Here is a 19,876-nt window from a genome sequence, read left to right as displayed (position 1 = left end):
TTAAGCATATGAAGTTATCTTGTGGAAGAGGGATTAGGTTTATTTTATTGGCTATTTAAGGTACAACTAAAATGAATAAGTGGAGGCTTCAAAGAGTAAAATTTATGCTTGATTTAATAAAAAATAACTTTCTAATAATCCCAGTTTATGGAAAATTGAGTGGATTGCATTGGAAGTTGGAGGGCTGGCCCTCTATTGGAGATCTTAAGAGACCTGATATCATCTGTCAAATATTTTAAAATGATATTTATTTTAAAATTAGATGGTGATTCTGAGCATCCTTCCAACCAAATAATATCACAGCTCTGTGATTATCTGACTTTTAGTGCACTACATGTTCAACAGTATAATATGGCAACCCAATAAAATGAATAGTATTAAAGGAAGCTAAGTGGCACAGCAGATAGAGTTTGAGGTCTGGAAATAGAAATATCTCAACTCAAATACAATCAGACCCTTGTTAGCTATGGGACCTTGAGCAAACTACTTAATATCTGATGCAGTTTTATTTTCTCTAAAACACATGCGATAACAGCATCTGCCACCCAGGATTTCTGTGAGGACCAAATGATAAGACATTTAAAAGCCATTTTAAAATCTTAAAGCATAGTATTAATGCTAGTAATTGTTGCTGTTGATAATGATTATAGTGTTGTTATTGTTCTGCAATTGTATTAAGGGAGACTACGACCATAATGAAAGAGGTTATATAGTCTCACTTTTCTCAGTTTTTGTTAGATCATGTCTGGAATATTTTATTCACTTATCAGTACCACATTTGAGAAAATACATTAATAAACTGAAAAAAATACCAAATAAGACTGGTTAAATAAACCGTGGGGTTGTATAAACTGAAAAAGGAGAAGACTTAGGGAGGCTTGACAGTTGTCTGCAAGTGCCTGTAGATGACATATAGATGAGTATTTGACTTGTCTTATAAGCTTTCTGGGTACAGCTAGCATTGGTGGGATAAAGGGTGGCCTAGTTCAAGGAAAGAGTGCTTTATTTGTAGTCATAGGTTCTGGGTTTGAATCCATGTTCTGTACATTACTCCCTGTGTTGCTTTGGGCAGATCACTTAATTTATCTGAGCTGTTTCTTCACCTAAAAAATAAGAGGGTTAGAGTAGATGCCCTCTAATGTTAATTACTGTGTCAAATCTATGAATTTATGGTTTATGAATCAAGATCCTCATATCTAGATAATCTGTAAAGTCCAAATTTTGTGATTCTGCTTCTAAGCAAAGCAAAGCAACATTCTATTATGACTAAGAGAAGCATCTTCCCTTTGTTATAACTTTCTTTTTCAATTCTCTGATAGAAAAATTAGTAAGTACTTTATGCAAAGGTTACACATATAAATTAAATGTGGTACCTATTATTACAAGCTAAATAAAAACTACTGTTCCTTTACAAAGAACTACTTTCTAGGGAATGAACATTCATAGTTCTCTTACATTTGAGATACTATTTTTTTTCTTCTTGAAGTTAACTTACAGTTTTTTCTATTGATACTTTATTATAAACCTTTAATTTTATAATGAATATGTAATTACATTTTTTCATTGAAAGGAATTTTCCCCCGAGTTTAAAAATAATCATGAAACCATTATCAAAAAAAAATAAAAATCACACTGACTGTCTTAATGCTGAATTTGTCACTTTGAATGGGGAGACTGAAGCTTTGGTTATTTTCATTTGGTTATTTCATTCACACAACAGAAGTGAAATTATTTTATTTATTCTGTAAGTATTTATTTGGATCCTATAAAGACCAGCAATGAGAAGAGGTTAGTAGGAGTGGGTAAGATAGTGGAAGTTGAGGAAAAAGATAAAAATAAAAAAAAAGTTTCTCCTTATACTTTAGGAGCTGACAGTTTAATGGGAAAAAATAAAAGCATAAAATGTTAAATAGCTGAAGATATTGTTAAAAATAATAAAGGAAAATTACCAGATGAGACCCATCTTTTGAGACAGAAAGACTTGAGTCTAAATTCACCTTTGACATCTATTAGCTGTGTAATCACTGGCAGTCCTGCCTGAACTGGTCAGTGTACAAAGCAACTATCTAAAATTATAAGTTATAGAAAAATGTTAATTTATGTTAGTGGAGGAAGATTCCACAAAGATAATTTCCAATAAGTAGGCAATTACAAGTAACAATTTCTCATTTCCCTTTAACATTAGTATGGATTCAAAAATATTATGAATAGATGGTGTGGATGTATGTATTGTATATGCTTATATGAATGTATGCATTATCCACAAAAATCTTACGCTGGTGTCTTGTGTAGTATGAAATTACTTTCAAGTCTGAAAAGCTCTAAAATTAAAGGAATACATGATAAAATGACAAAGCACAATAGATTGAGTTTATTCACAAAAATCAGAATTGAGGATGTTGATGAGTGATGTTTACAATTCTGGAATATGGGTCTAGTGATTCAATTTACAACGTCTAATGACACATATAAACAGATGATTATGAGGTGTTCAATTGATGTTCCATTGAAAAATTCTTTGGGGACTTTTCATAGAAAATTTCTTTACATTAATTTTCTAAAAGAGAAGCCAAGTTAAAGCCATGTTCTACTTAAATTCAATAAACTGTTCACTTAGTCCTTGAAAGAATTTATTGAGTATTTCCAGGTGAATGGGAACTATTCTTAAGGGCTATATGTTTTAGAGATTTTACTTCAAAGAGGAGGAAATCACATCTGATTTCCTCTTAATCTGACTTTGGAAGGAGAGAATGTAAAATTCTCTTCTTTGAAGAGGATGAAGGTAGAATTGAGTATGATTAGGACTTCTTATGATGGGACTATATGTTTCTCTCTCTTCCTAGGAGCAGAATTTGAGGGTAGAGTTCAAGAAATCAAAATGTATTAATTTTTAAGTGTGTGATGCATGTTCTTTTAGGGGAACTATTCAGATCAGGAAGACATAGTCTTAGTAGAACCAGATTATGACATTTTACTTTCTCCAACTAAATCTCAGTGACTTTCAAAAAGGGCAAGAAACTTAGTGGAAGGGAGGGAGAAATGATAAAATAAAAATCCAATAAAGCATCAAAAAGACAGTAAATCTCAATGAAGTCAATACTCTGATTCAAAGAAAGTAAATCTCTGATTGAGAATCCTGACTATTAAACCTGATTCTTTCTCTGCTATCATTCCATAAATTTAATTATATATATATACAAATTTTAATGAAAACTTTTTTCTACTGATAGGGAATGACATCATACTTAATATAATGAAACAAAAGCTACCATGAAAAAAATCACACAAACAAATTATCATTACATGAAGATTATTACCTTTTCCATGGGTTACATCTACAGTCCAGGTACAATTCAAGGAATTTGGATAGAATTCAGGGTATCCAGGGGATAAGATTGTTCCACTAGGCCCTCGAACATCACCTCCACATAATGCTGAGAATGAAACAAAGATAGGCATATGATCAATTTTGTTATAGTTGTTAGAGATGATGTAAAGACTGAGAAAACCTCTTATCTCTATTAAAATAAAATGAGTCAGACTCTTATAGCTAAGCTACTTTTTTATTAATATTTGGGATATGAACAAGTTCTCGCCATCTAATAAAAGCATTCAGTCTACTCTTGTAGTAATTCACGAAATGGTAAATTGTTGCCTGACAGGGTTAAATAAAAACTTAAAAGAATAAGACTCAACATTTTATATGAGAATTTTAATGATTTGCTTAGCTCATAGGTTTTTAATTATAAGCTACATTTGTATAAATTCCTGGAAATTAAACATGACTAGTTAATTGTGGCTAATAACAAGCAGCACTTGTTATTAAATATTAAATAAATGAATTGTTAATTATGCCAAATTGTTCATTATAGAATCCTAAAGGAATATGATATTCTTTGTGAATTTTCATTTAGAACACTAAATCATTTCAATATCTATTATTATATTTCTTTTAAATAATTATCACTATAAGAGGTAAGTCTTCAATACCAAAGAAGAGAATCCCCAAAAATCTACTCGTAAAATATTTTAAAATTAAAATATATTTAAAAAATTACTCATTAATTGGTAGAAATTAAATAAGAAGCACTAATGATGATAATGATAATAAATAATGATAATAATGATAAGAGAACATTTAATTTGGGCAGGCAAGATGCTGTATTGGCTAAAATATCTGAAGTTATAGATAAGAAAAGCCACAATACAGTGACCACAAGGGAAAAGGGTACTTTTAAAGTAAACATAATTATAATCAAGTGATACAAACAAAAGGAAAGAATACCTACTGAGAACAAGGAATTTTAACACATAATCTTAACACTTTTTGTAAAGACAAATCCTTAAGCAGCTAGAGCAATAACAAAAGCAAGAAAACTGGGCTCCAAAGATTAAAAAGGCAATTAGCCAAAAAAACTTTCTTATCAAATGACTCTACTTCAGGAAGATTTTTTTTTTTAATTATGAAAGGAAAAAAAAAAGTTGTTATTCAAACCAGGTTCACTTTACAAAGCTTCCCATATTCATCTACTCTCTGATGAAACATGTAGAAACTTAAGCAATGATACACTAAATAAACAAGTCATAACAAAAGCTCTGTTATTCATCAGTTTACCAACAAGCAAGAGATTTGAATATTCTCTGATACAAATTCTCAGCATTAAGTTTAACAGCAAAAACAAAACAAAACAATTGAACTCAAAGTCAAAAGTAGAGAATGTCAAAAATAAATAATTTCTTTATACAGATATGATTTCTAACTTGGCAAATTTTGATGAAGTCTCTAACAGCCATAGAATTATAAAGGGTCCTTTAAAGGATCTAGGTCTTGCAAAAGCCTGCCTCATTTGTGAAAATCATATCCATTTGATTGCCCTTTATATTGCTTTGACAAAAATGTTCTTGTAGAGGTAAACAGCCTCAGTAATACCTCCTCATGTCCTTATGTAGACAAGTCTGTCTATTGTATATCTTGAAACATTTTCATTTTCTCAGTATAACAAATTAATTGTGTACCTCTCTTGATTTTTGGTGTATTTTGAATTCTAACTAACCCAAGTCTATCTTCTTGAGCTCTTGTCTCTGCTGGTGCTTTCCTGCCCAAATTAGATGATTAAACAATGACTTCTAGCAATGTACTTCTTGTGTTAGATTAATGGAAAAACAGTGGTGATAAGAGTATAATTTAAAGAACATTAGTTAGGAATCATATGACCCTATTCTCATCTCAGTTGTGCCACTAACAAGGCAAGGTCTTTTAATTGGCTCTTTCTCTACTGCCTACAAAGAAGCTAATGTCTTCTCTAGCCTCAAATATCTCTCACATGATCTTTCCAACGCTGCTAAATATCAATTTATAATTCCTCTATACTTTTTGGTCAAACATCTTTAAAAAGACCATTTTCTATAAATGTCTTCCTTTCCTCCTTGTTTATGTTTTAACCCCTTAAAATCTGACTTTTGACTTTGTCATTCCCTTAAAACTGTTCTCTCCAAAATTACCAGTCATCCCTAAATTGCTGATTGTCAATCCTCTTTCTCTTCAACTTTTTCAGCCTCTGACATTGTTGACCACTCTCTTCTTGATACTCTCTTCTTTCTAGATTTTTGAAACACCACTGTTTCCTACTTTGTACAGACTTCTTTCTTACTCTTCTTTGCTAGTTTCTCATCTAGGTCATATTGTTGAGGGCGGTAGCCCCTTGGTATTCCTTGTTTGATCTACAACTTCCTTTGGGACTTGGACCATTGATACAAGATCTGGTCAAACTAGTCTGGACTTGTACCCAGCCCCCCACTGGATCTGAGCTGGCTTGGATCAAACCCGCCAAAAATCTGGCCTTCTAGGAATTAACCTGAGTAATGGGCAGAGCTCTGCCCATTACTTCTTCAAGCAGATAAAAAGAGCAAAGCTAGAACCATCTTTGGTTCAGAGATTTGAAAGATGCCAGCCAAGATGCTTGCATCAGAGATTCTCTGTCCCCGCCACTTTCCTTGTATATCTTCCTCTATCTAATGCCTTTTACTAACCAGACCTTAACCTTGCTTCCAAACCCTGCAATAAACATCTTTTACCCATCTAAGTTTTCGGGCCTGTAAATTCATTTACAGGGGACTTTCACCGCCACTAGACCTGATTTAACTTTGTATCCTTGCGCCAAATCCTAAGGGGGTTGTAGGGGAGCTCCATGTGACTCCCTATACCCCTAATCCTGTCACTAGACCTCACTTAATCTTATTGAGGTTTATACCTCATTATTAGATATTTAACTCATGATTTGGTTCAAGTTACCTCATCATTTTGAGGTTCCCTATTACCTCATCAATATCCTTTAAACTTAATTAGGCCTTGTTCTCTTTTCCTTTAATTTCAATTAGTGATCAGATTAATGTCTGATGGATTTGTTATTATTGTTGATTTTCCTTCATTCTCTTACAGGACCATGGTATCATGGAAGTGATGCTATAACATGCAAGTGAATTGAATTCAAGTGAGAGAGTGCAAAGTCACTAATCTCACTTTCTCCTTCAGAACAATTTGGTCCAGAGAGTGATTTGGCTTAACATTTGTTCTTAAGGAAGAAATCTGGATGTTAAACCCTAAGATATCTTGAGAAGTTTCAGCCACACACACACACACACACACACACACACACACACACACACATATATGTGTGTGTATACATATATATATATATATATATATATATATATATATATATATATATATATATATATATATATATATATATATATATAAAACCCAAAGATAAGGGTATGATACCCTATGTGTTCATAAGAAAGGGAGGGGAGGGGAAGAAAAAGAAAGGGGGAAGGAAAGGGAGAAGAGAAAGGAAGGGAAGGGAAAGGGAAAAGAAAGGAAGGAGGAAGGGAAAAGAAGAAAAGGGGTAAAGGATGGGAGAAGGGAAAAAAGAAGGAAAGGGGGAAGAGAAAGAAAGGGAAAGGAAGGAAGAAAGAAAAGGAAGGAAAAGGAAGGGAAGACAAGGAGTAAATGTTGCCTAACCCCAGTTGGGGTCCCCAAGGAGGCAGCTCTACTCACAAAGGTTGATGTTTGGCCTTCATTCTCAAAGAGGTCCATGACATTAGGGTGGTGATACTATGACATAAAAGTGACCAATCTCACATTTTTAATTGCTTTCAGAATTCTCGCACTGGAGTTTCAGTAAGCAACATAAGTTTAATATATCAAACACTGAACTCATCTTTTCCCCAACACTATCCATCTTTACTTTTACTTAGGATAATAACATTCTCCCAGTCCCTCAGCTTAATTTACCCAAAAGTATAAACACCTCCAAGCTATATAGAATTAGCAAGTAGTGACTCCTGAGACTAGCTGGGTTCAAGATAGATTTCAATTCAAATCACAATAACTTTCACTTACTAGACAGATTGGGAAGACTAGGGTCAGAGTCTAGGAAGAATGAGGAAACACCTGCTGATTAGAAACACCATCCCCAGGAGTGCTACTGTCTTGGGCTAGAAGGATATTTGCACAGTGAGTGCAAAAGTAAAGCGGCAGAGATGTTGCTGGTTGTGGACACTTGCAGGAGGGTAGAACATTTGGGGTGGTTTTCCTGGTCAGAGGAGAGAACTGAAGTGAATCTAGAGGTACTATCTCCTCTTCATCCCTGGATCAGAGATGCTTGCACTAATAGCTCTCAGTTAAAAACTATAGAACTTATTGTGAGAATAGTAAAGATCAAGGTTCATCTTTAGAGGAGATAAATGAAATTTTTAAAAAAGCTTCTTCTACCTCAAAGAAAAATGTTAAATAGCTATCTACCCAGAAAGAATTTATAAAATAACTCAAAAATACTTCAAAAATCAAATGAGATTAAGAACAAACTAAAACTAAAATAAAATAAGTACTACCCCCCCAAAATCAAGAAGATTATGAGAGTAAAATATTAACCAACTAGAAAAAATAGAGAGGCAATCTTAAAGAAGAAAGTAATTCTTTGACAATTAGAATTAAACAAGGGGAAGTATAAAAGACCAAGAAAAAACAAAATAAAATATTAAGAATGAAAAAAAAAATAAAACAGAATGTGAAACATCTTATTAAAAAACAGATGTGAAAAACAAATCAAGGAGAGAAAATATAAGAACAATTGGACTACATTAAATTATGACCAAAAAAGAACCTTGTTGCAATGATGCAAGAAATAAGCAAAAAAAATGTCCTTCAGTGCTAAAAGAAACAAGAGGAGAAAGTAGAAATAGAAAAAAAAAAAAATCTACCAATCACTACTTTAAGGAGATCCAATGTGGAAAACATATAGGAATCTTGTTGCTAAATTTCAAAAACCCCAGATTAAAGAAACAAACAAAAAAAAAAAAATCAAAGAAAAAACAATTCAAATATAGTGAAGATACAATTAGAATCGTGTTGGATTTATCAGCACCCACAATGATAGACTGCCATTTCTGCAATAGTCTATATCAATAATCAATCGAAAAAAAAAACAAACAAACAAAAAAAAAAAACTATGCCTGTGGCTAAAAATATCCCATCCAGCAAAACTAATCATAATATTTAATGAAAAAAAATGAATATTCAGTGAGCTTACATTTTATCAGGACTTTGTTAGGGACTTTTTAGGACAATGAAAACTGGACTCAATTAAAAAAATTAATATATGAGAGCTACTATCAAAAATCAATTTCAAAGGATTCAACAAGGAAAATTTGTTTATGGTTTTTACATGGAAATGTAATTCATTTAATTAAGATTGATACTTGTAATGGAGTAGCTCAAAAGAAGGATTGGGACAGTGGTTAGTATATAATCTGACTCTTAAAAGCAACACTGTTTAGGAAAAGATAAAGATGGTAATTATGCTATATCAATTAAATGCAAAGGAAGAATAAACAAAAAGGCATTACAGGAGGGAGGAGAGCTAAAGCTTTACATAAGAAATGTATGAAATAGGGAACACTAAAGAGAAAGGAAGAAAAGAAGACAGAAAGGGAGAGAAAAAGGAGAAAATGAGAGAGAGAGAGAGAGAACAAGTGAGAGAGAGAGAGAGAGAGAGAGAGAGAGAGAGAGAGAGAGAGAGAGAGAGAGAGGAGAGAAAGAGAGGAGAGAGAGGGAGAGGGAGGAAAGGAAGGAGGAAAGAAGGCAGGAAAAAAGAGGAAGGAAGAGAGGGGAGGGAGATTGAGGAAGAAAGGAAAAGAAGGAGGGAGGATGAAATAAATGAAGAAATATATATTGTTATTTATTATATACTCTTCATGGTTAAGTAATAGCAAGAGAGAAAGTTAAATAATAGCAAGCAAGTTGAGTAGAATTAAAGAGAAGAGATAGCAGGGATAGGAAAAAAGAGACATACACAAACACTATAAGAGGGATCAGAAGTAGAATACATAAGAAAAAAAAAAAGTAGAGCTAATACTCTCAGACAAAGTAAACCTTAAAGATTTAATCAAGGGAGAAATCTACAAAAACATCACCGGTATGAATGGGAAAAAAGGAAGTCTGCCTAATTATACCAGACCTAAAATTATATTTTAAATTAGTAGTCATCAAAATAATTTGTTGATGTTTAAGAAACAGAGTAGTGGATCAGTAGAATAGGTTAGGTACACAAGACACAATAGTCAATGACAGTGTAATTGATAAACCAAAGACATAGCTTCTGTGATAAGAACTCATTCTTTGAAAAAAAAATTGCTGGGAAAAAATGGAAAATCGTGTAGCAGTTATCAGACATTGATCAAGATCTAACACCATATACTGAGATAAGGTTGAAATGACTTTATGACTTAGACATAAAAGGTACTACTATAAGCACATTAGGAGAGTAAGGTATAGTCTGCCTATCAGATCTATGAAGAGAGAAGGAATCCATAGCCAGAGAAATAGAGAACATTATGAAAAGCAAAATAGATAATTTGATCATATAATATTTAAAAGTTTTACACAAACGAAATCATAGCAGTCAAAATTAGAAAAGAAGCAGGAAGCCAGGAAACAATTTTCTGATTAAAGGCCTCATTTCTAACAGAGATAGAGAACTGACTCAAAATTATAAGAATATGTCATTCCTCAATTAATAAATGATCAAAAGATATGAACAGATACTTTTCAGATGAAGAAATTAAAGCCATTTCTAGTCATATGAAAAAAATATTGATTAGAGAAAAGCAAAGTAAGACAACTATGAGGTAACACCTCACATCTAACAGATTGGCTAAGATGATATGATAAATATTGCAGGGAATGTGGGAAAACTGGGAATAGCTGTAGGAATGCATTTTTAGTGGAATTGTAAATGATCAAGCCATTCTGGAAAGCAATTTGGAACCCAGTGGGTTATCAAACTGTACTTTTGTCATTACTGGGTCTGTATTTCAAAAAGATTATCAAAGAAGGAAAAGGATCCAGATATACAAAACATGCTTACAGTAGCTCTTTTTGTAGTAGCAAGGAAATGAAAATCCTATGAATATCCATTTTTACAGGGAGTTCTCTAAAACAGTTAAATCACAGTAAAATGAAAATATTTATCTTAATTATGAAAATGGCATATATATATGTATAAGCTTTACCACCCTACTAAGTGTTAAAGTCTATGAAGACTGTGATCAAATCTCTTTGAAATTGAAAATTACATAAATGGAATAAAAACTAAAATGTTAATAACTGGTAGCATTATATCTTAAGTATAGTAGGTACACAATAAAATTTGTGAAATGATAAATAAATAAATAATATGCAACATGAAGGGATTTAAATAGTTTCATTGCATTCATCATAAAATACAATACATAATTAAATAAAAACAAATTTAATCAGACTACACTCTTTCAGATAAAGAATCAAAGGTCATTGCCAAGAGAACTGACTTTCTGAGAATAGGAATATTTAGAATATCAGATTATTAAGGAATATCAGGACTCAACAAATTCATTTTAAAATCATTATTTTTTTAAAAATGAAAGAAGAAAGACAATGTGATGTAATGGATAGGGCACTGGACTTAGAGGTAAAAACATCAGGGTTCAAATTCACCCTTAGACAATTATTAGCAGCAGAAAGGCAATTAGCCCCTATGTGTCTCTGTTTCCTCATCTGTAAAAGTGTACAGGGCTTTGATGGCCTCTAAGTTCCCTTCCCATTCTAGGCCTATGATATGATAAGTGCAGGTAAAAATAATGAAATTTTTTTTTTGCTTTTTTTTTTGTTTTAGTCTTTGACCTATATTTTTTCTATCACTTATGTCATATGGCACAAAGCAGTCATAAAACATTTAAACTGCTACATGTACATTTTTGGTTAAAAATTCCATAAAAGTAAATTTATGGTATGGTAGAAAATGTCAAGACTATTTTTTGTGTGCTGACATTTTGAAGACATTATACTTTTTTGTGGATACATGTGTGTGTATATTTATAAATGGAAAGAAATCGGTCACTAAAGCCCTTTAAACACTATTTGAAATGACCAATTTGATTTTATTACTATAATATGATAAAGAACATTATGATATTTCATTTCAGAAAAAATTGTAAACTTAGTTGGGAAAATGTGCTTTTTATTTTATTTTCAAATTTCTCACTAAAAGCTAAAATTTCCTTCAGTTATCAAAAAATATGATACTGAGAAATGGTTCTGAGAAATACTTACCTATACCACCAATGGATTCCCTTACACAAGAAAGGGTAAAAGCTCCTGGTATAGAAAAATATTCATAGCACTTAGACCCAAGTTACTCAATCTCTTTAAATCTTGATTTTTTCATCTCTCAAATGCTTCCTAATTATAAAAACATCAATTTATAAATGATAAAATCTATGTCAGTATGAGTTTATTTTTATTTGTTTGGGAGTGGTTATCATAAACTAGACAACTTTCAGCCATAGGAACGTTACACAGCTTGTATTGGAGACCACTAGCCACAGTCTAGATTCTGAGGCTTGGAAATTTAAGGGATATGAAAGTAGGAAGTAACAAATAGAAGATTAAAAACCAGGTCACTCTGGACTCATGTTCTATGCATTGTAATGACTCAAAGCCAACAATGAAAGATAATTTGATAGAATTTCAAACATGGATACAGAAAAACCCATATTTAGATCCTGCCTCAAATACTTATTATCTGTGCAAACTTGGTGGATCTTAGTTGCTTCATCTATGAAAGGGTAAGGTTTACTGACTCAACATACTTTCCAACTTAAAGTCTAAGATAATATGAAGGAAAAATTTTAGTAGAGTAGAAAAGAGATCTATCCTTGGCATTGTAGAGGTTATCACTATCAATTGAATTGAACAAAGATATATAAGGTATATTAGTCAAAAATATAGATGGCATAAAACTTAATGGGGAGATAATCATCATAGAAACATTGGACTATGTGATAAGATCTAAAAAGTCCATATAACACAGAATTCAGAATTCAAGAGAGCATCAGATAAAATGAAAATTAACATACACAGAGCATTCTACACAGAGATACATCAGGATCAATTTTAAAAATCAGTTCTAGGTGTTATATAAATATATAAAGATATAAATAACCATATCCAGGATGTTGAAGGGTCAGAAGATTTTGTCATATGAAGTTTAATGGGAGAAACTAAAATTTTTGCCCTAGAAAAGAGATGACACATACCATAAATTATTTAAAAGGTTGTGCTATGAAAAAAAATCTTCTTGACCAGAGGGGACAGAATTATGGCATAATCTGAAATAATAAGTAGTAAAATAACTAATAGCTAGCATATATACAGATTTAAATTTTTTAGATTTTTTTTTTTTTGCCCTTTATAATTTTTTTTCTTTTATTTTATAATTATAACATTTTTTGACAGTACATATGCATGGGTAATTTTTTACAACATTATCCCTTGCACTTACTTCTATTCAGATTTTTTCCCTTCCTCCCCCAAACCCCTCCCCCAGATGGCAAGCAGTCTTATATATGTTAAATATATTACAGTATAATTTAGATACAATATATGTGTGTAGAACCGAATTTTTTTGTTGCACAGGAAGAATTGGATTCAGAAGGTAAAAATAACAGTTTACATTCATTTCCCATTGTTCCTTTTCTGGATGTAGCTGGTTCTTTCCATCATTAATCAATTGGAATTGGATTAGCTCTTCTCTATGTTGAAGAAATCCACTTCCATCAGCATACATCCTCGTACAGTATCATTGTTGAAGTGTATAATGATCTTCTGGTTCTGCTCGTTTCACTCAGCATCAGTTGATGTAAGTCTCTCCAAGCCTCTCTATATTTCTCCTGTTGGTCATTTCTTATAGAACAATAATATTCCATAACATTCATATACCATAGTTTACCCAACCATTCTCCAATTGATGGACATCCATTCATCTTCCAGCTTCTAGCCACTATGAAAAGGGCTGCCACAAACATTTTGGCACATACAGGACCCTTTCCCTTCTCTAGTAGTTCCTTGGGGTATAAGCCCAGTAGTAGTATGGCTGGGTCAAAGGGTATGCACATTTTGATAACTTTTTGGGCATAATTCCAGATTGCTCTCCAGAATGGTTGGATTCTTTCACAACTCCACCAACAATGCATCAGTGTCCCAGTTTTCCCACAGCCCCTCCAACATTCATCGTTATTTGTTCCTGTCATCTTAGCCAATCTGACAGGTGTGTAATGATACCTCAGAGTTGTCTTAATTTGCATTTCTCTGATCAATAGTGATTTGGAACACTCTTTCATATGAGTGGAAATAGTTTTAATTTCATCATCTGAAAATTGTCTGTTCATATCCTTTGACCATTTATCAATTGGAGAATGGCTTGATTTCTTATAGATTAAAGTCAATTCTCTGTATATTTTGGAGATGAGGCCTTTATCAGAACCTTTAACTGTAAAAATTTTTTCCCATTTTGTTACTTCCCTTCTAATCTTGTTTGCATTAGTTTTGTTTGTGCAGAAACTTTTTAATTTGGTGTAATCAAAATGTTCTATTTTGTGAAATTTTTTAGATTTTTAAAAAAAATATTATTTTATTTTATCTTCAGCACACTATGAGATAAGTGATATTATTATTCTCATTTTACAGATGAAGGAACTGACATAGACAAAGGTCTTGTCCAAAGTCTCATATCAAGTAAATAAATAGGTTAAACCTGAGTTGATGTCAAGGGCCTCTATTGAAAATGGCAAAAACTAATGAAACCATCATATAAGGAAGAACTTCTTAACAAGAACTGATATAAACTAAAATGGGCTTCCTTGGAAAACATAGGGCTCTGCAGGATTGAAATTGTTTTAAGTGAAGGTTGGATAACTACTTGTCAAAGGTCCTATAAGGCAATGATGTCAAAATCAAATATGAATAATTACAACTTAACTATATGTAAAGATCCTTGATCTTCATAACTTAGGAAACACATCACATTATTTATGTCCCATTGTATTTTTATTCATTTTGTTACACAGTTCCCTATTAGATTTTAATCTGGTTCAGGCTCACCTGTCATGTTCTTGATATTTTTCTTCTAAGGGGATTTCTGTTAAAAGTGTAGGTTAGACCAAAAAGTAATATCTTACTATAACTGACAGGGAGTTAGATGACTCCAGTTTGAATGCCATTTATTTCTTGTGTGACCTTGAATAAATTCAATTATCTTATTTAAATGAAAAATGTTTCATTTCTGTTATCTTTCTCCCTCTAAGTGTATATATATATATATATATATATATATATATATATATATATATATATATATATACTTATATGGCCAGACAACCTTATAATCTCTCTCAGTAGTCGCATTTTGTGCCAAGTATATTAGTACAATTTTATAAATTTAAAATCTCCCAATTACAACTGAGGGATTGAAAATTTTTGCATGTCCAATATTGTGTAGGACATGGAGACACGGAATACTGGGTTCAAGACTGGTTGATTGCTTTAAATCCTGAAAATGTTGTTTAAGGTATTAATGTCATCCTGAAGGGAGAAAAAAAAAACTTCTAAAAGACTGTTTTTGGACTTTTCCTCTGGCCTTGATCTCTCTGAAATGTTTATCAATGACTTTAGTGAAGGTAAATGATGTTCTTTCTGAGTTTTCTCTGAAAATATATAACTAATATACTAAATGACACAGTTAGTATCCAAAATGACTTTGGTAATTATAGAGAATCAGCACACATATATAGTTTTTCACCTGAATTATAGATCTTATTACATTATATCTCCTTCATGCCCCACAATTTACCTCTTTTTTTTCAAACTTCCTTATTATATTTTGAATTCACCACAAAACTTCAACAATATTGATGCCACCTTTTTTCTTTAATCTCCTTTACTTCATATTTCCAATTAATTGGCAATTTTTTTTCTATTCTACTTTCATTTTTCACATTTGTGCTCTTTTATCTAATCAGGTAGATACCACCCTATCAGAACTTTGTAATTTATTTCCTGGATTATTACAATGGCTTCTTAATTAGTCTGTATCACAATTCTATTGTCTCCAATCTATCCTCCAAAAACTTGTCAAAATATATTTCCTAATCCATTATTCAACATGTAAGGGCTCCTTATTGACTCTAAAATTTTCTATGCTTTAACACTTCAAATGTACATATTTATAAATATGGAAATATGAGGTATTCTAAAATCTTAGTACATTATTTGGCTATTAAAGCTTAAAATCACAATAAGCCTTTGGGAACCCTCTTCATATGAGTGTACTGGTAGATATACATATTAGGATATATGTAATCTTGGAAGCTTTTTTTGTAGTTGTTGGAAAGCATTATCAAAAAAATGTTTAGAGATTAGTGTTGAAAGCAAATGGAGAATCACTACCTGTGAGCAAAAGAATTCCTAAAATCAGAAGCATTAGGAATATTACTTTGATACTAATAATACAAAGAATAGATTAAATAAAGAGATGCTGGAAACTGTTAGAAAACTTAATTTCATTCAGTAATAAAAAAGAAAATATATATGAGATTTGGAATTATAATATTAGTAAGATATTTATTAATAAGCATATTCTGGCTTCTTCTGGAAAAGGAAATGTATTTCAATTTTCACAGTTTAGAAGTGTGTTAAAATTGTTAGAGATAACATTTTTTACTTTTTTTATTATAATTCTTCTAGAAGGTTTAAGATCCTCCAATGATTTATTTCTTCATTTGTTTTTGCCACAGCAAATCCTGAAAACTGACCAGTAAGATTCAGAAGGGAGGGAGAGGGAAAAGGGATATAATTAATAACATTACATGATATTGAAGAAATAAAGAAGCATTACTTCAATATTAACAGTTATAGTGAGCATTTCCAAGTCTTCATGATACCATTTGGTATTTTCTTGGCAAAACATACTTGAACAGCTTGCTATTTCCTTCTCTAGTTTATTTTACAAATGAGGAACTGAGACAAACAAGATGAAGTGACTTGCCCAAGGTCACATAGTAAATATCTGAGATCAGATTTGAACTCAGGATGGTGAATCTTCCTGACTTCAGTCCCAGGACTCTATCCATTGTGCCACTTAATATTTATCTCCCCATTTTATAGACTATTTAAAACAATATTACATTCTACTCTTTAATAATAATACTATTTAAACTAGGACACTTAAGTTAAATGGTATTAATTTTCCCATGATCATTTAATCAATCAAAACCGTGTATTAAATGCCTACTATGTATACAGCACTGTGATAAATTCTAGGTATTAAATTAAGAAAGGAAACAATTCTTGATCTCAAAGAAACTGAAATTCTATTGGCAGAAACAATGTATACCTATATAAATATATACAAAGTAAATTATATGTGATTTATTTTTCTAGGGGAGCAGGGAGATTGTATAAATTAAGAAGATTAGTTAAGTCTCATGTAAGAAGTGATGCTTGAACTGAGTAATCCAGCCCATTTAATAAATACATAATATATGTCTGCAATCGGCTGTATTTTCATAAAAAGTATTATTATTAGCATTTTTACCATCACAAGTTGGGAGTGGATGACTCCACCAATGGTTTTTTTCACACAGAAGAGGTTCTTCATGGCTTAACCTATATCCTGGATCACAACTAAATGACACAGTGGAACCTATGGAGAAGTCATGACCATAACGCCGTCCATGTACTGGTATGCCAGGATCCAAACAAGAGTATGTGTTAACTGTAACACCTAGAAAAAAAGAAAGAAAGAAACTATATGTCTGATATCCTCATGTAAATCAGAATTTTAAAAAAATCATCACATGTCTTTTGGGAAATGTTATTCATTTTTATAAAAGAATATAAATAAAGTAAAATGCTCTAGGTCCTAAAGCAGACCAATTACATATTACTATCAAAAAATTTGTCCCCATATACCAGTAACACTTCTTGTTATATAGCTTTTCTGTTTCTCTTACTTCCTACAGTCTTTGTCCAAATTCCCAAATGATCTGTCTTAATATAGTAGTGATGTCATTGCTTCTCCTAGGAATAGTATGTCTATAACTGATAATCCCAAGCATCCAACTATCAGCTATTTTTGCACACTTATGAACCATACCTAACTTCAGTCTACTGCTAAAAATTAACTTCTCTCACTTTTACCAAATTTTAATTATTGTCACTGGCAAGAGATTTCAGAAGACCTTTCCATGTTCTTTCTACATGACAGACTTATAAGGATAAATATCTGTGTTTTATATTGTTTAAAAGAGTAGAATAAATATTTAAAGTTCATTTTAATTCCAAATTTACTGAAGCAAAAAGAAAAATTTTATTTTCATTTAGAATCTTTTGAAAAAGCAAAAAAGGGAACTTGAAAAGTTAAAGTTTTATTTAAGCACCTAGACGATATATATTTAAATATTTTTGAATTGGCCAATTTAACATAATCATGTGTTGTTGTTGTTGTTGTTTTCTTGAAGAGGAAAAATATAAAACAGAAAATCTTCACTCTTTTAGGCAAGCAATAATTCATTATTTTCATAGCAAAATGCAAATATATACCCACTTTAGTTAATGAATTAGAGAACTCTCACAGACAAAAAAAAAGTTGGTACACTGGAAAAAAGTGATAAAGTAGAAATTTAAGAATAATGATAATTACAACAACTAACATTTATATGGCATTTACCATATGCCAGGTATTGTACTACTGCTTTATAATTATTATCTCATTTGGTCTTCATAAATAACCCTTGTAATTAGGTGCTATTATTATTCCCATTTTACAAATGAAGAAACTAAGGCAAACAGATTAAGTGACTTGCCCATGGTAACACAGGTATAAACATCTGCAGTTGGATTTAAACTCAGGTTTTCTTGAACTCTAGGCCCAGACAGAAGTAAATTTAAATTCTGGTTTTGCCATTTACTAGTTATATATATTTTTAATGAGTCATTTGATCTCCTTGATTCTTAATTTCTTCATTTATATAATAGGATAATAATATTTTTCCAGCTTCTTCATAAGGATATAATAAATGAAGTGCTTTGTAAACCATCAAGGACTATATAACTAGGAACTGTTATTATTGATAATGGGAATTTTTTAAAAGATGAAAGTTGGTGAGAGACAGTTTCATTTGACCCCAGCATATTGATCAGTTGGTTATTATCAAGATATATTCATTACTCATATGGCTTCAATACTGAATTTTCTGAAGTAGTAGATAGATAGATAGATAGATAAATAGATAGATAGATAGATAGATAGATAGATAGATATCCTTTTTCAAAACCAGAAGTGAAAACATAACATATACCTGTATGGCTAGATACATTTGGCTTCTATTTTTTCTCCATTTGTATTTTTAATCATTCATATAATACACAGATATTTACTGGTTAAAACAGAAGCCATATTTCAAGTAGCATAACATGACACCTAGGCTATTGTTGTCTGGCATATTGGTACTAAAGAAAGTGATGTAAAAATGTTGATAATGCAGTTTAAACTTAAAAATGTGTCATGTACATGTTGTGTATGTGTGTGTGAGTCAGTTGTTAGACATTTACTAGACTGCAGCTGAGTAGCAGGGGATGAAGGCTGTTTATGATGGAATGAAGGGAAAAGAAAGGGGTCTTAATCTAGGTAGCCCATATACAGAGATAGAAGTGGGAGAGTTAGAGATTTTTCTCCCATTGATTACACTATTTTTTTCTCTGCTATTCTTCTTGTCATTATTTTCTGCATTTTAACGAATAGAAAATTAAAATTTAGACAAATACATAATAAGAAATCAATTGCTGAGATAATATCTTATTAGAATTCATTAGAATTAGCAGAGATGATTTTATAAGGGATTCAGATTTTTCCTTGTATTACTGATGATCAGAAGTACCTCTAAAATAATGATGCTTTATTAAATGCTTCTTATAAATATTTCTATCAGCATATCAATTAGGTGATGTGTTTATATTGCTAAGGTAAATATAGATGGATAGATGGATAGATAGATATATGATAGATATACATACACACACATGCACACACATGTATATCATAAGCACCTTTTGCGTAATTATTAGTCCTATGATCTTTTACAAAGGTAAATAATCATCTATCTCTTATTATAACCTTATTATTCCTGGTGGCATTACCTGTGCATCTATGCTTACCACATGTGTAATTCAAGGTATATTGAAATTATAAAGCTATATTTCAGAGCATTAAAAAACTCTCTCTTGATTGTTCCCTTGAGTCCACTAAGGACAACTAAGCCATCAGTTTGACAAGGCAAAAAAAGCAACTGGCCTGACAACTAATCTGAAACGGCATCATATATTTGTTAATTATTCATTATTCCTTTTACCTGAACTCTGTCAATAATATATTATAGAAAATATTTTGGTTTTATTTTAGAAATACAGAATGAGCATTGAATGAAATTTTTCACATAG

At 31.5% G+C, this 19,876-nt stretch overlaps 1 protein-coding gene across 1 annotated transcript in view; it reads right to left on the bottom strand.

The window, feature by feature from the left end:
- The window catches only part of CSMD3 (CUB and Sushi multiple domains 3), a 1,577,676-nt gene that overhangs the window by 516,904 nt on the left and 1,040,896 nt on the right, over positions 1 to 19,876 (bottom strand). The window contains 2 exon segments of the mRNA XM_074266680.1: positions 3,318 to 3,434; positions 16,974 to 17,162. Coding sequence (XP_074122781.1) covers positions 3,318 to 3,434; positions 16,974 to 17,162 — 306 coding nt within the window.

This window comes from Sminthopsis crassicaudata, chromosome 1 (genome assembly GCF_048593235.1).
Source record: "Sminthopsis crassicaudata isolate SCR6 chromosome 1, ASM4859323v1, whole genome shotgun sequence".
In the NCBI taxonomy this organism is placed as follows: domain Eukaryota; kingdom Metazoa; phylum Chordata; class Mammalia; order Dasyuromorphia; family Dasyuridae; genus Sminthopsis; species Sminthopsis crassicaudata.
The sequence above is the reverse complement of the archived record's forward strand: the minus strand, read 5'-3'. Positions and strand labels throughout refer to the sequence as shown.